General features: G+C 36.2%; 3 protein-coding genes across 3 annotated transcripts; 2 read left to right on the plus strand and 1 right to left on the minus strand.

Moving 5' to 3' along the window:
- Positions 1 to 152: 152 nt before the first annotated feature.
- lamtor5 (late endosomal/lysosomal adaptor, MAPK and MTOR activator 5) lies at positions 153 to 2,633 on the minus strand. The gene is made up of 4 exons (XM_060882405.1): positions 2,498 to 2,633; positions 2,293 to 2,354; positions 1,807 to 1,924; positions 153 to 512 (listed from the first exon to the last, which is right to left on the minus strand). Exons 1-4 carry the CDS (start codon positions 2,530 to 2,532, stop codon positions 452 to 454), a joined length of 276 nt encoding a protein of 91 aa, XP_060738388.1. The 5' UTR covers positions 2,533 to 2,633; the 3' UTR covers positions 153 to 451.
- A 4,501-nt stretch (positions 2,634 to 7,134) lies between these two features.
- prok1 (prokineticin 1) lies at positions 7,135 to 9,188 on the plus strand. Its single transcript, XM_060882016.1, has 3 exons — positions 7,135 to 7,351; positions 8,284 to 8,409; positions 8,995 to 9,188. The coding sequence occupies exons 1-3, from the start codon at positions 7,280 to 7,282 to the stop codon at positions 9,112 to 9,114; spliced, it is 318 nt and encodes a 105-aa protein (XP_060737999.1). The 5' UTR covers positions 7,135 to 7,279; the 3' UTR covers positions 9,115 to 9,188.
- Positions 9,189 to 11,549: 2,361 nt separating this feature from the next.
- Positions 11,550 to 14,846, plus strand: LOC132853663 (pepsin A-like). Its single transcript, XM_060881574.1, has 9 exons — positions 11,550 to 11,709; positions 11,840 to 11,981; positions 12,086 to 12,203; positions 12,417 to 12,535; positions 12,980 to 13,179; positions 13,386 to 13,499; positions 13,959 to 14,103; positions 14,213 to 14,311; positions 14,491 to 14,846. Exons 1-9 carry the CDS (start codon positions 11,657 to 11,659, stop codon positions 14,623 to 14,625), a joined length of 1,125 nt encoding a protein of 374 aa, XP_060737557.1. The 5' UTR covers positions 11,550 to 11,656; the 3' UTR covers positions 14,626 to 14,846.
- The last annotated feature ends 112 nt before the right edge of the window (positions 14,847 to 14,958 follow it).

Below are 14,958 nucleotides of genomic sequence, written 5' to 3' on the forward strand. Positions count from 1 at the left end.
AAGTGTTAGAGGTAAAAGAAAAAGTGTCAGAAAATTAACATGAAAGAAACTGAGAAGAACGGAATAGATACAGGGTTAACATTGTTTTAAGATTTTTTTTTAAGGCAACCAAGTGAATTGCATTTGATAATACTTAAGGACAAACCATCAAATAACTATTTATTAAATAATTTATTAACAGCAACATTTTGAGACACCAAAAGCATTTCCTGTTAATCAGGAAACTGAATAATTGCGAAATGTATCTAACTGTAAAAGAATATGCAAACATTATATATCAGTTCCTGCAAATCCTGCAAAACAGGTCATAAACAAAGCACAACACATGCCAGTTATCAGATGTGCACAAGACCTTTTGTAATCAAAAGCAGATACATGGTAACATCAGCTACAGTTGTACATTAGCAATAACACTGAGATCTTCTGAAGATGAAGCGTGCATCCAAAGATTTTATGACACCATCTTGTGCAAGGCTACTGTGATGGTCCCATGTGTCCTCACCAGCACATTCCTGGAGAAAAAAAAAAACTCTTCATGAGTATCAATTCACCTTCATGGAAATAAATAAGGTTTCTCAGTCAATTTATCAAGAAATGTAATCTTATGAACCATTGCCATAAAGAATAATTGGAACGTTTATGAATTATTACTTAAAGATTACATTAATACTAATGTCTTCTGTGGTTTAAAAAAGTAGAGAGAGCATACACATTAATACAGAGCAAACAGAGAGATCTGCGTATTTAATTCAAGTCTAGTTAGGTTAGACAGCATGGGCCTGTGTCATCATATCCATGTCTGTACATGAAGTGGAGGAATATCTGCCTACAGTTTCAAAGACAGTCACATAAATGTCTACTTTTTTTGGCCCAGTACAAAAAGTCATGTCTATAAAGACATGGTTTACCAAGTTTGAAGTGGACGAAATAGAGTGGCCTCTACACAGCCCTAACTGTAACCCACTGAACACCTTTGGGATGAATTGGAACAGCATTTGTGCTTCAGACTCTTCACCCAGCATTACTGCCTGACCTTACTAAAGCTCATGTGACAGAATGAACACAAATCCCCACAGCCGTGCTCCAAAAATCGAGTGGAAATCCTTCCCAGAAGAATGGGGGTTATTGTAACAGCAAAGGGGGACTAAATCTATAAGGAATGTTCAACAAGCACATGTGTGTAATACATACACACACACACACATGGGTGTGGAATAGAGGTTTAATAATTAAATTGAAACATTGGCCAATATAATACTAACTCAGTGAAACCTCTAACTGTTCAATTGACTGCAGAATTAAAAGCAAACTTTGACTCTCCTTTTTAAAATAACTGTCTGTTGGGAGCTCCACATGGTCAATATTCATAGTCAGGCTGCTATTGCCAAACCTTTAGTCACACGTGCTAATGGTGAAACATTGGTTTCATTGGTGCTTACTATCTTTACCACATCCAGGAGAGCTGCGTTGTAGACAAGCTCAAAAGAAGATTACCATCCGCACGGTTGCGTGCCCAGAGTGAAGCACATGGGAGGATCAATGGTGGTTTGGACTGCAATATCATGGCATTCACTTGGTGCACTACTTGTGCTAGATCGACATATTCATGCCAAGGACTACTAAACTGCTCTCGAGTACCATGCACACTCAAAGATCCAAACCTTGTACCCTGTAGGTGGTGCTGTGCGTCAGGATGATAAAGCACACAGCAAGACTGGAGACAGAGTTGTTTAGTGAACATGAAACTGTTGAACACCTCCCATGCATCACAGTCACCCAGCTGTGTGTGTATAAGTATTATCTTACCCTGAATCAGATTCGAGACACACAGTCGGAGTGTCTGTTGGATCTTTAGTTAAAGAAGCAGCCTGTTTAGCGAGAACAGACACAACTCCACCGTGCTCATCAGAAAGGGAACCACGGCCTGCAGAGTCACAAAACATCATCAAGTCAAACTCCTGTTACACATAAACCAGACACTGCTCGGTAGAATCTGAGAGAAACCTTATTCTACCAGAAACAAATGGGGTTTGAAGAGATATTTGTTATTTAAAACTTTCCATGATGCTACTTTTGTTTTGTACAACAACAACAACAATATTAATAATGTCACTAAGTGAGGAAGTTATTTTTTTGTTGGTTTTGCAAACATGCTGGTCAAATAAAATAAACCTCAGTGAATTATTTCCCAGTGCACGTGCTCACGTTTACACTGTATTCTGAATTACTAGTAATATTCAGACTAGTTGCTAGGCAACATGATAATCTGTGATATTTCTAATGAATACTTACAGCCAAGATTATGACCTTGGGCGTCTGTACACAAAACTCCAACAATCGCAGGATTTTTCATCCTAACACAAGACATTGATTGTGAAAGCAAAACAACAACAACATACGTTTCATAAACAATCCACGGCAACTTTGTGTAAAAACACCAAACGTAATGAAATCACACACCGTTAAATTAAAATAGGTAACAGAAACACACACTTACGTGTCGTCGAGGTGTTGCTCTAGTGTAGCCTCCATGAAAACAAATACAATAATAATTTATTTAAAGGCGACAAAAATAAAGGTTGAAAACTCTTAAATCACTTCCGGGAAAAAGAATCACCTGATATTGAATCACGTGATTCCTTTAACGCGGCCACAGAGTAGCGCCATCTAGCGACATTACGGCGTAATTCAGTATCAGAATCAGAATCCGGTTTTTTGACACACACAAGGAATTTGGTTCTATCTGTTTGTGACTCTGCCCTGCGATGGGTTGGCACTCCGTCCAGGGTGTATCCTGCCTTGATGCCCAATGACGCCTGAGATAGGCACAGGCTCCCCGTGACCCGAGGTAGTTCGGATAAGTGGTAGAAAATGAATGAATGTTTGTGACTCTTAAAAGTACATACATACATAACACTATACTATACATTGAGCTTGGTCTATACAAGACAAGACAAAACAGACTATAGAATTTTAATGCCTTATCAAGTGGTGTTTACATTGAGTATTGAAGGCTATACTGAGTGTCGTCTGTAATCTAAACTGGTTACATATTCAAAATTAAGCTAACAATCATAAATGGTTTCATACTGCACATTATAGTACTGCAATTAGTTCATTTACAGATGAAAATTTTATTGGTCACATACACAATCATATACAGTATGACATGCAGTGAATAAGCTGTTCTACATTTTTCTCTTTGCCTTCAACGAACAGAAACACTTCCCTGGCTGCAAAAGACAGAAGAGTTCATTGCTCAGATGGCAAAAATCCTTCACTTTATTCCTGGCCTTGATCCGCACTGCTTGCTGTGGACAGACTGCAGGTCAGTGTGGATGCTGTACTGAGCTGATCGCACCACAGCCTGTCGATCTTACTTTTTGCTGCTCCCAAACTGGGCTGTGATGCTTTTCATCATGATTCTCTCAGTAGTGCATTGGTAAAAATTCATTAGCACCATTGAGGGAATTTTTAAATGCATGCCTTCTTCACCATGGTGTTAATGTGACAGTACAAATGTTTGGAGAAACCAGTCACAATATTTCTTTTAATTGTTGCCTGGTTTAACCATTGCATACATCCAGCAATGCAAGCAGAAACTTGTCATATCAACTTCATTTGGTAGATATGTTTTGACCCTATAATTGAACAAATTGAATAGCTGAAGGCTAAGAGCCTTGCTCAAGGGCCCAACAGTGAAAATTCCCCAAATCAAATTCATAATCTTCCAATAAGTTAGCCAGAGCCCCAACCACTGAGCTGCAACTATTTAAAAACCCTAAAACTTGCATTTATTCACTATTGTCAGTGTGATCACTGGGGAACTGGTGACTGAATGTGGATAGTCTATCAGATGACACCTGGTCACTGACTATAGCACCATGAAAAGATCAGTTCTTCTCAACATGCAGTCTAAAAGGGTATACGCTCTTATCAAAAATCTCTGCTGCTTTTTTTCTGTTCAGTGTCAAAGCCATGGCCAAATGCCTTTGTGTTTATATTTTATGAATGGATCCTGTTAGGGACACAGCACCTCTCAAAAGACAGGAAGCCCTTCAATATTTGACAGCCTACTGGAGCTCCTTATCAAACCACTCTCTGTATTTTTTATATTAAAAAGATCACGGTTATGGGTTCATTTTACTTTTTGTCTCATATATATATTTCAACTCGTTGTTATAACCAGCAGCTGTGTTGTGAGCTGGAGAGTCATATCGAGTGCAGGAGAGCTGCTATCATCTGCTCAGAAAATTAATTGGTAATACTGTAATAAATAGTGTCTCAGCGATGACATAACTCTCATCCGCCCCAGTTGGTATCTAGCATGAGATATGAGAACATTAGCTGGTGGGTGGGAACTGTCAATGCCGTAAAACGTCTATTAGTCGGTATTAATTTTAATACGATTACTAGGTTGATAATGAGGGATTATATAAGTGTACTGTGTGTATATAATAATTACAGATAATGTCTGGTTTTTGGGCCATGATTATTAAACAAAAGAAATTTTAATTAGCTCTTTTTAAATTAGCTAACTGAGACAGTGGGCAATATGGGCAGCAGTGTAAGGAAAACTATGGTAGGATGGAGCACTTACCTGCAATTGAAAATAAAGTTATCATACATGAAAGCAGCTTTTTCTGAAAGTGGAGTTTCCAGGTAAGAACTGAGATATTAGCAAATGTAGTACACATGAAATAATTGTTGATGACCTGAATACAATGGAAACATGACTTTTCCAATTCGTCGTCCAATTGTTTTATTTATTCATTTTGGAATATTGTTGTATTTCACAGGTAATGGAGTAGCATTGCCATGGTTGTGGGAATAGACTGCAGTTGGGATCCTGGAAGGAAGGATATAAAGGCTAACATTTTATGCTGCCATTAGAAACTGTTGCATTTTAGCATGTCTGTGTGTACAAAATCAGTGACACACTGTGCAGTATTTGTTGATAAAACTAAGATAACCCAATTCACAATTTAAAGTTATTTTAAGCAAGTTTACCCACAATGGAACTGTACTGTGGTTTACAGCTCACTGTCTCTCGCCATTTTGATTTTTTTGCTCTGTTCTGCAGGATAAGGGCCAGACTGCTGTGCTGACCAGGCAAAATGGTGCAATGTAATTATGTGGCCTGTAGATCAGAGGCATACATCTTCCTAACTGCAGCTCAGTGATGCCATGCTGACTAACCTATGGCACTTTCAGACACTTACTGGCCCTAAATCAGTATCTAACAGATGCACACAACCTTCAGGGCTGTCATACCTCATGCATTTAGCTCTCACAGCAGATAGGCCTAATTTATCCAGCTCTCCGATTCAAAACGGCAGTAAAATGAAAATGCAGTCGTCATGCGCAGCAGCATTCTGCTCCACCCCAGAGCATTTAAAGTTGCTTTACCAAGTCGACAATGTTAGATATTGAATTTATTCTAGTGATGATTTGAAGAAGGATGTTTAAGATACAGGAAAGTCACTGACTATTGTAGACTCACAGATTTTGATTGCTACAGCTCACCATGTGGTAAAGAAGTTCCCTCACAAGCTGAGAGGAATCTCTTGTTGAATCCTTTAGCTGGATCTGTACACACTATAACTTCTTTCCATGATGTGCAAACCTCTGCAAAAACTACATATATTATACAACAAAAATGTTATTACAATATTAACTGCAAACAGCTGGATAAATAAACAGGCATAATATTCTCTCTTGTGCCCTTTATTTTAGGCACTGTTTTATAGGTAAAATAAACCATCTTTTATGTTTAATCTTAGGATACAGTAGGATTAGTCTACGGAAGTACTGAAATGAATTGTTTGGTGTCAGTGAAGTCATCAATAGATTGGTGGTTGAGGGAAATGGCCTTTGCTCTACATATCAGAAGACCAAGCTGTTATGATTGAGTCGGATCGTGCAACGGTGAGACGGACTTCGTTTTTTCTGTCTCTCAGATGTCTGACATCGTGTTACAAATAAACCTTGTTTCCCATTAAGCATTGTGCCGTTAATCTATACAGCAAAGGTCACAGGAAATCATATTGCAATCATATAGCATAGTGAAAAATGACCTGAATCACTTCAGTGTCAAAATTCAAAGTGCACAGTCTGACCTTAGTGCAACCCTCAAAATGGCTCATCAGTTGCCATAATTGGCTAAGAAAGGGATTGAAGCATGAAACATAGCAGCCGTTACACTTCAAGACAATGAACCCTGTAGCTGAATATAACACTGATTTAAAAAGATGATGCACAGACAGGGGCTTCTTATTGATAGTCTGAATTTAATTCTATTTGACTGTACAGCATGCACTCACGGTATAACTGAAAAAGTGCCAGTGGTTATAAGAAAGTGTCTGGACATAAGTGGTTGTACCCTGATGGAAATTCTTCGATGTGCAAATTTAGAATGTCAGTGAATGACAGGATGAATCATATCACTGTGTCACTGAAGGCTAAATTTTCCCAAAAGCAGTGACAAGTGATTAATTTGTTGTGACTAACCTGCAAGCTGAATCCTTTATTGGAAATGGAAATAAAAGTTACACACACACCTTTGGCCCAGTCCACTTGATGACTCATCTTTATATATATATAAAATATCTCTAAAGATGAGTCTTTAGAGTCTAAGGTCTCAAAGATGCTCAGATAATACAGAGACAGTAAATTAATTTATCTCTGGCAGCTGCATCATAGTCTTATATTGTATTTTAAGTCTTATATCGTAAGGTAATTGTTTTTCTAGGACAATACCCTCAAAAATCTTGTTTCTGAAATGCTTTTTACTTTATTTTAACTCTCAACCCAATTAATTAGCTCTTAATATACCGGTTAACACAAATGATTCTAAGACTTCATGGTTAATATTGCTGATGTCAGGACCAACCAAAAAAAGTACAAGTACTGCAAAAAAAGTATTGTATTATGTCAAAGGTTCATTCACCTCTAAGAGGCATTGCCATCAACCTGTCCGGCGTCATACAGAGCAAGATGACGAGGATAATACGGAGGTAGGGGAGGGGGCTGAACGGGGGTGAACGGAGATAAAGAGAGAGAGAAAACACTGAATCTCAGTGTAGAACTTATTGGAGAACCTATGAGCTAAAAAGCTGGAGAGAAGAGGAAAAGGAAAGTCGGCAAAGAAAACACGGCTAAGGCAGGAAGCTCGGCATCTCCAGCTTTGTAAACCTTGGTTAAGTTCAGGGAGAAGTGGATAGAACTGTAGGGTGCAAGAGCTCTGAAGTGTCTGCTGTAAAGCTCTGCTGTTGCTGCTATGAGTCTGTTCATCTTATTCTCAGTGCTCCTTGCATCTCTGAGTGGCAGCAGATGTGCTGTGATCACTGGGGTAAGAACAGTTAGCTTTTTATTTACTTATTAACAGCAAAGAAGTCTCTTTATAATATACAGTAGCTTTAAGAGAACGAATATACATATATATATTTTTTTTGCCATTACCTGAATTTACTTGATGTGCTTATGGAGCAAATTTGGGGAACTCTCACATTAAAATAGGATTATGTTTACAGCATTAACATTTCATAAAAAAGGGTTGCCTTTATCATAATACAGCACTTAACTGTAAATAAATGTAATCATAATTCAGTACTTAACTGCAATTAACTGTAAATAATTAAACTGTATTTTATAGGTGGGGTATTAGTCAGTTTGATTGATTCATTAATTAAATTTAATCTTCATCAAAAATATTTCACTTTTCAAATTTAGGATGAGATCTCATGACAAAAAGACTCAAATAATAATTTTAATATTTAATCATAATTTCATGATTATAATTTCAAACTTGAGCCAAAGACCGATTATGGAATAATCCATCTTTTGAAAAGGGTGGTTTTTTTGCACACATAATAAATCGAATAATAAGGAAATAACATATTTATATATGGTATATTCCATTACTATTTTTATTATTTGTAAGTCTTTCTGCTGGTTCTTTTCATGGTTGCACTGTGGAATGTGTAACTAAGGAAAAACATTTCCCTACGTTACATATTACATGTATTTCATATGTACTTTATGTGACTAATAAATAAGGTTAAACCTTGAAATACATGACAAAACAAATTTTTGGTCGATGAATTCTGTTGCACTGAATGAGCTGCACAACCATTAGCCTTACAACTGATTAGCAAATATTAGTAACATTTTACATTAGTATAATTTACATTATACAGTATTTAAATGCCAGTATTAAGTATATAATTGATGCATGAGGGTGAATATAAACAGATGCTCATCATGTAAGTGTGTGTGTGGCAGGCCTGTGACAGGGACGTCCAGTGCGGCATCGGGATGTGCTGTGCGGTCAGCCTGTGGCTGAGGGGCCTACGAATGTGCACACCACAGGGGTTTGAGGGAGACGAATGTCATCCATTCAGCCACAAGGTGAATATTATTTCCCACTTGTACATCCATATGACACGTCTCCATCTAAAGCCAATATAATATAAAAGAATATGTTTGCTGAACCTGTCAGCATATATCCTATAGTAAGGAAGATATAAAATGCTTAAATTGGGAGCTGTGTCAGAGTAAAGGATTATACTGTAGTAATAACATAAAAGATAAGATAAATCTGATATGTCAAACAAAACATCCTCACTTTCAGCCATCTATTTTGTTGGTTATTGGACAGCCACATGCAGGGCTTGCTCAAAGGGCATCTGTAGTGCACTTACTGACAAATATAGCTGATACTGATCATGTCCTGGGTGCTGGGAGAGAGATCTGAGTTATACATCATGCACTGCATCTGCCGCATTGATCAAGTGATGGTGGAGCTGTGAAGCTAAGGTGGGACTCTGAAACACAGCGAATAAAGAAACAAAGATAAAGATCATTGGCTTGTACTTCTATAGATCACTGAATTAAGACGTCATATTTAAAAGAGTGATATGTCAGTGCATCTTATGATATATTTACTATATTTGTGTAGCTAAAAATTTAGCATCTTCACATCTTTTTTCACAGGTACCGTTCCCTGGGAAGAGACAGCATCACACCTGCCCCTGTCTGCCTCATTTAGTGTGCACCAGATTTACTGACAGCAGATATCGATGTACCAAAGATTACAAAAGTATAGACTTTTAAAAGCATAGATCAGAGACAGGGAGAAAACATAGGACTGACTGCGAGCTAGAAAAATGAGTACTTGACAGAAAAAAATTAGATGTAAGTGCCATGGTATCTGTTGTTTTGTGTGTCATGCACTTTACACTATACACTCTTATCATTTTTCTAAAATATTTGTAGAAACCCTTGTGGTTCAGAAATACAATGTCATACTCGTTTACACTGGCATCTAATAAGCCATGTGCAGTGAAACACTGCGTCACACTGCGTCTGGGTTGCTAGAACAAACAGCATCCAGAGCGCATTTTCAAATAAATGTACTGCCCTTAAAAAACTGTATTAAAAGTATGCTCTATATTTCTGAATACTTTCTGAATGAAACGTGGCATGTGATTTGAAATGAACAACTGATGTTTGAGTACTTGTGCACTTTAAGTGGGAGAGAAGAGTATAATACAATAATATTAACTAAAGGGGAAAAAAATCACTTTAAATAATTGTACCCTGTGTAAACACTAAATTACATCAGAACATATTTTTTCTGTTCAAAATGAGTTAATGGTTTTAAAATGTGATTTCTGTGTCACTGAATACATCTAGGGAATTAATTAAAGTAACTTAAAAATATGAAAAAAAAAAACGTACAAAATATGTGTTTTGTTACACACACACACACACACACACACACACACACACACACACACACACACACACACACACACACACACACATATAAACTCTTAAAATCACAGAATAGAAGATTAAACCTTTGAATTCAAATACAATCTCCCAGTCTTCTACTGTTCCAGCTTCCATAATACTAATCTCAGTTCATAAAGTCCCACAATTATAAATGTGCATTTACTTTGAAATGAATTTATTTTGCAGACCCCTTTTCGAGGGATTACATTCCAAGCATTGTGCTGTTGAAGGAAATGTTAAAGAAAAAATCCTTAAAATGTAAAATCCTTAACAAGTGCCAGTTAATCGAGATAAAGAAGACAATAATAGTAGTAACAACAGTATCTACAGTATATACAACAGTAGCTTTATTGCATATCCAATGACAGCACAGTAGGGAAAAAACACACATATAAATATTTGCACCCCCAAAAATTATTTTAAAAAAGTTTTAATTTTGGATCGCAACAAAGCCATTAGAAATCAGCAAAGAATCTTTTTTTCCTGTCCTTGAAGGTAAAAGATATGGTTTACAGATTTGATTAGCAGATATGGAATGCAAAGTCCCAATTGACCTTTGACAAGTCCTGCCGAAAAAGAAGGAACAACAGCAGTTGGCTTTGTATATGTTTGCAGTAGATAAAGAACTCTTTATTTTCTAAGAAAAGGGTTTCAAGTATAAACCTATTAATATACCTTTTTTCCATTATGTATATGAATTATACACAGTGAAAAATGTATTTCTGCACACCGAAAAACATGGAATATATGGTCAGTTAGATTTATATACATTTTTATTATTAAATAATATGAAAAATATTCATATTCAATTCCCAAACTTAATTTAAATTATATAGAGTGAGCATGAGCTAATAATAATAATGTAAATCACTAACATTATGAAATCTCACAAGAATGCTGGAATTTTAAAACTCTTAATGTTTTTAAGTGCACTTTAAAAGTGAAAATGTGGCTTTGTAAAATGCCAGCAAACCTGTGTTTGGTCCTCAGTTCAGGTGAGAGTTTGAAGTTTGAATTTATTCAGCAATTGACAAACTTTGCCAATTTTTTTTTCACTGTGTAGACTGTATTAAGCTTCACTAATGTTGTGTCATATTACTCCGGGCTATTCCTTCAGATTTTGCATCAGTATCACAACACATGCAAATATTTATTTAAAAAATATTTCCATGCTTTACTGAGGACAGATTTTTGTCTCCTGATGGAGTCAGAAATTGTTTTCATTCAAATTGCTATTTGAACATTCAATACGTATTGTAACTTATTTTGCTGGAAAGCAGTTACAGTACATTAAAATCTGTTTTCCTATTATTGTATGAAATTTATAATATTTTATCTTTACTATTGTAAATGTATAAATAAGTACTAAATAAGTTTAATTGAGTTTTTATTTACTTTTATTTCAGCTTCTTAATTTCAAATGATTCAACATACAGTATAATCAGATACATATACGACTTAATTTTTTATTTTTTTTTGCTTTTTGTTAAAAATACAAATCAATTTTAGTATTGTTGCATTTTAGTAAAATAATAATAATAATAATAATAATAATAATAATAATAATAATAATGGAATAAGGAAATCCTCTAAGTTTCTTGTTGACATTGGATATCAGTCTTTACACCTTACACACTTACACAAACGCATGGAAAATAAATCAGTGCTTGCTGTTCCTATTAAGTTCAAGATAATTTGTCAATGACAAACAGGAGTTCCCGACACCATGTGTTTTAAGATCCGGCTGATAAACAATAAGAAAACTTGATAAGAAACAGGATATGAACGTATATAAAAGCTGAAGTCTCTGGATGGGCAGTATGTGACTGAGTACAAGCTTAGCATTACGCTCAAGACAATGAAGCTGATCCTAGCTTTGTGTGCCTTAGTGGCATTTGCAGAGTGCATCAGGTAAGTGCCAAAACTCTTACAGTCGTTATTTTCAAATGCTTGTTAATTCTTCTTGATTATCAACGTGGTGCTTTTGTATTCATGTTGAAAAATGCTAGACTAATAGAAATAACACAGACTTTTCTGTCAGGGTGCCTCTGAGGAAGGGTAAGACTGCACGTGAGAGACTACAAGAGAAAGGCCAGTGGGAGGAGTACAGAAAGATACATCCCTACAACCCACTGGTCAAGTTTCAACAGACCGGTATTGAGCCCATGACCAACGATGCTGATGTAAATTAACCACAACATCTATCACATCTCCCAGTCTGTTTGTCTAAACAGCAACATGCAGGCATTTCAGTTTGTGCATCACATTTTGTTCTTGTCCACCACAGCTCTCTTATTATGGTGTAATTTCCATCGGCACTCCTCCTCAGTCCTTCCAAGTGATTTTTGATTCAGGTTCCTCCAACCTGTGGGTGCCTTCAGTCTACTGCTCAAGCCAGGCTTGCCGTATGTATCATTTGAGTTACATAGCAGAGAGTTTGTCAATGAATAAAAGCCATATGAGTGTTTAATAGGAAAAGAGCGGTATATGTTAAGAAACATACTTAAATTATTTCAATGTTAACCTCATAATAACACTACAAGTGTTTTCTAAAATTAGAGTTTTCTAAAAAGCTCAGTATTTTTTTCACAGATCTAACAAATGTCTCTGTCTTTCAGAGAACCACAATAAATTCAACCCAACACAGTCCAGCACTTTCCAAACCAACAACCAGGCTCTGTCCATTCAGTATGGAACAGGAAGCATGACTGGATACTTGGGATATGACACTGTGACGGTATTTAATTTCTCCTGTTAATTTAATCAAATTGATTTTAAATAATTTACAGGGAAGCTAATAAACAGAGACATGTCCAGAAATATTAGTGTTATAATGCTACAAGGTAGACTCCACTTTTTACCCTCTGAGTCATGGTAAAGAATATTAAAATTTACTAATCCTAAACTTTCTGTTTAGTCTCTTGCAACTAACTGCAAATCTATTGTAACTGCCCTAAGTAGGTTGATATGATTTTGGTCACAATCTTTCCATTATTTATAAATCTTATTGTGAGAATCAGACTTTTGTATCTGAAGTAAATCACTAAAAACCTATTCTGCCATGAGTAAGATAAAGATTATTTCTGTATTTAGAATGGTATGAGACTGCAATGAATAGGGAGAGTTAGATGTTTTGATTAAACAAACAGCAGCGAGTTAATCCCAAGCTGTTGTGTTGTAGGTTGGTGGAATCTCGGTGCAAAATCAGATCTTCGGACTGAGTGAGACTGAAGCTCCCTTCATGGCCAGCATGACAGCAGACGGCATCCTGGGTCTGGCCTACCAGTCCATTGCCTCTGATGGTGCCACTCCTGTCTTTGATAACATGATGAGTCAGAATTTGGTCTCCCAGGACGTCTTCTCAGTCTACCTGAGCAGCAAGTATGCCTCTTTATGTCTTTGACTTTAATTTTAAATTGTTGAACAAAGAATAAGAAGGCTTTATGGAATCCAGCTTTCCTGTTGTGATATAGACTTGTGACTTCAAAATTTAGACAGGTTTTAAAGTTGTTTGAAATGTTTCAGACGTACCAAATTACACTTTTCTAGTTTGATGGCAATCTACGTAAACTGTTTGAATTCTACAGTGGTCAGCAGGGTAGTGAGGTGCTGTTTGGAGAGATCGACACCTCCTACTACACTGGAAGCATCTACTGGATTCCTTTGTCCTCTGAGAGCTACTACCAGGTCACCATGGACAGGTAGGCAGGATATGAACCAATTCTAGTCTTATTACACCTACAGAACTCTACTACTGCTTTTTCTATGTACATTGAGATATAGTAGATGGTGTTCCTGGTGTGGTGATGATGAAGAATGTTTTCTGATACTTTTCTGTCACTGCTTTTAGGAATTATTTGTTCCAAAATATGTTAATTTGAATGAGAACAATCCAGCAATGAGATATTAAAGCAGGAATATTTTTAGAACCTTTTGAATACTAACACTCTGGTATAATTTGCACTAGGTGAAACAATTAAAAACTACAAATTCAAGACCATGTAAATATCAAAACCACATAAAAATCATTGGCTTAGAGTTTATTGTACACCATTTACATTTCTTAAATCTATAAGTGTATACTAAATATGCAGTAAGACACAGTCACAGTAAAACAAACTTACACTGACATCACGCAAATTTCTTGCTAATGTTTGCAGCGTTACCATCAATGGGCAGACTGTTGCTTGCTCTGGAGGATGTCAGGCCATTATTGACACCGGCACGTCCCTTATTGTTGGTCCATCCTCAGACATCAGCAACATTAACTCCTGGGTGGGAGCCACTGTAGACCAATATGGAGATGTGAGTTAAAGTTTTTAACTTGATTAAAAAGTCAAACCAAATTTATAATTCCAGGTAAAATCTGCAATTTCTAAATAAAGAATAAAAAAATGTCATTTTTTCCTTTCAGGCTTCTGTGAACTGTAACAACATCCAGAGCATGCCTTCAATTACCTTCACCCTTAACAGCTACACCTTCACAATCTCTCCTAATTCCTATGTCAGTCAGGTAAACCTAGACAAAGCACTCTTTCATATGATCAACAAAAAGCTGGTCACGTTTCACATTTTATAGTTGCACAGAAACTCAAAATAGTATTTTTTATTTTTTTTAAATTAAGCATAGCACAGTTCCAAATAAAATACAAGTAAAACAGAATACTTACTATTTCTTTTCCCTCCTTCTAGTCCTCTTATGGCTGCACTAGCGGTTTTAGTGGCAGCGGTGACTCTCTGTGGATTCTGGGTGACGTTTTCATCAGAAACTACTACACCATCTTTAACAGGCAGACCAACAGTGTTGGATTGGCTCAACTTGCTTAAAAATGTGCACACTGTATTTTTTCCAGTCTCTTTTTGATTTATTGATCAATAATAATAATAAATAATAATAAAGCATATATAGTTTAAATAAAATCTTGAGCTGGCTGTTGGTATTCCCTGCATTTCATAGTCTCTTCATGTAGCATGTAACTTTTTAATCAGACAGCTTGTATATATTAAAATGTTCATCAGTTACAATGAATAAAAATAATCTCCTTTAATGGTTTCAATCTCCCTCTGTTGTGAATACATTTATATATGTGTGCATGACAGAATGTATGGAAATTACTCCATTTCTGTTTTTAATTCATTATAACACCATTATAACAACAA

Source organism: Tachysurus vachellii, chromosome 11 (assembly GCF_030014155.1).
Source record: "Tachysurus vachellii isolate PV-2020 chromosome 11, HZAU_Pvac_v1, whole genome shotgun sequence".
Lineage (NCBI taxonomy): Eukaryota > Metazoa > Chordata > Actinopteri > Siluriformes > Bagridae > Tachysurus > Tachysurus vachellii.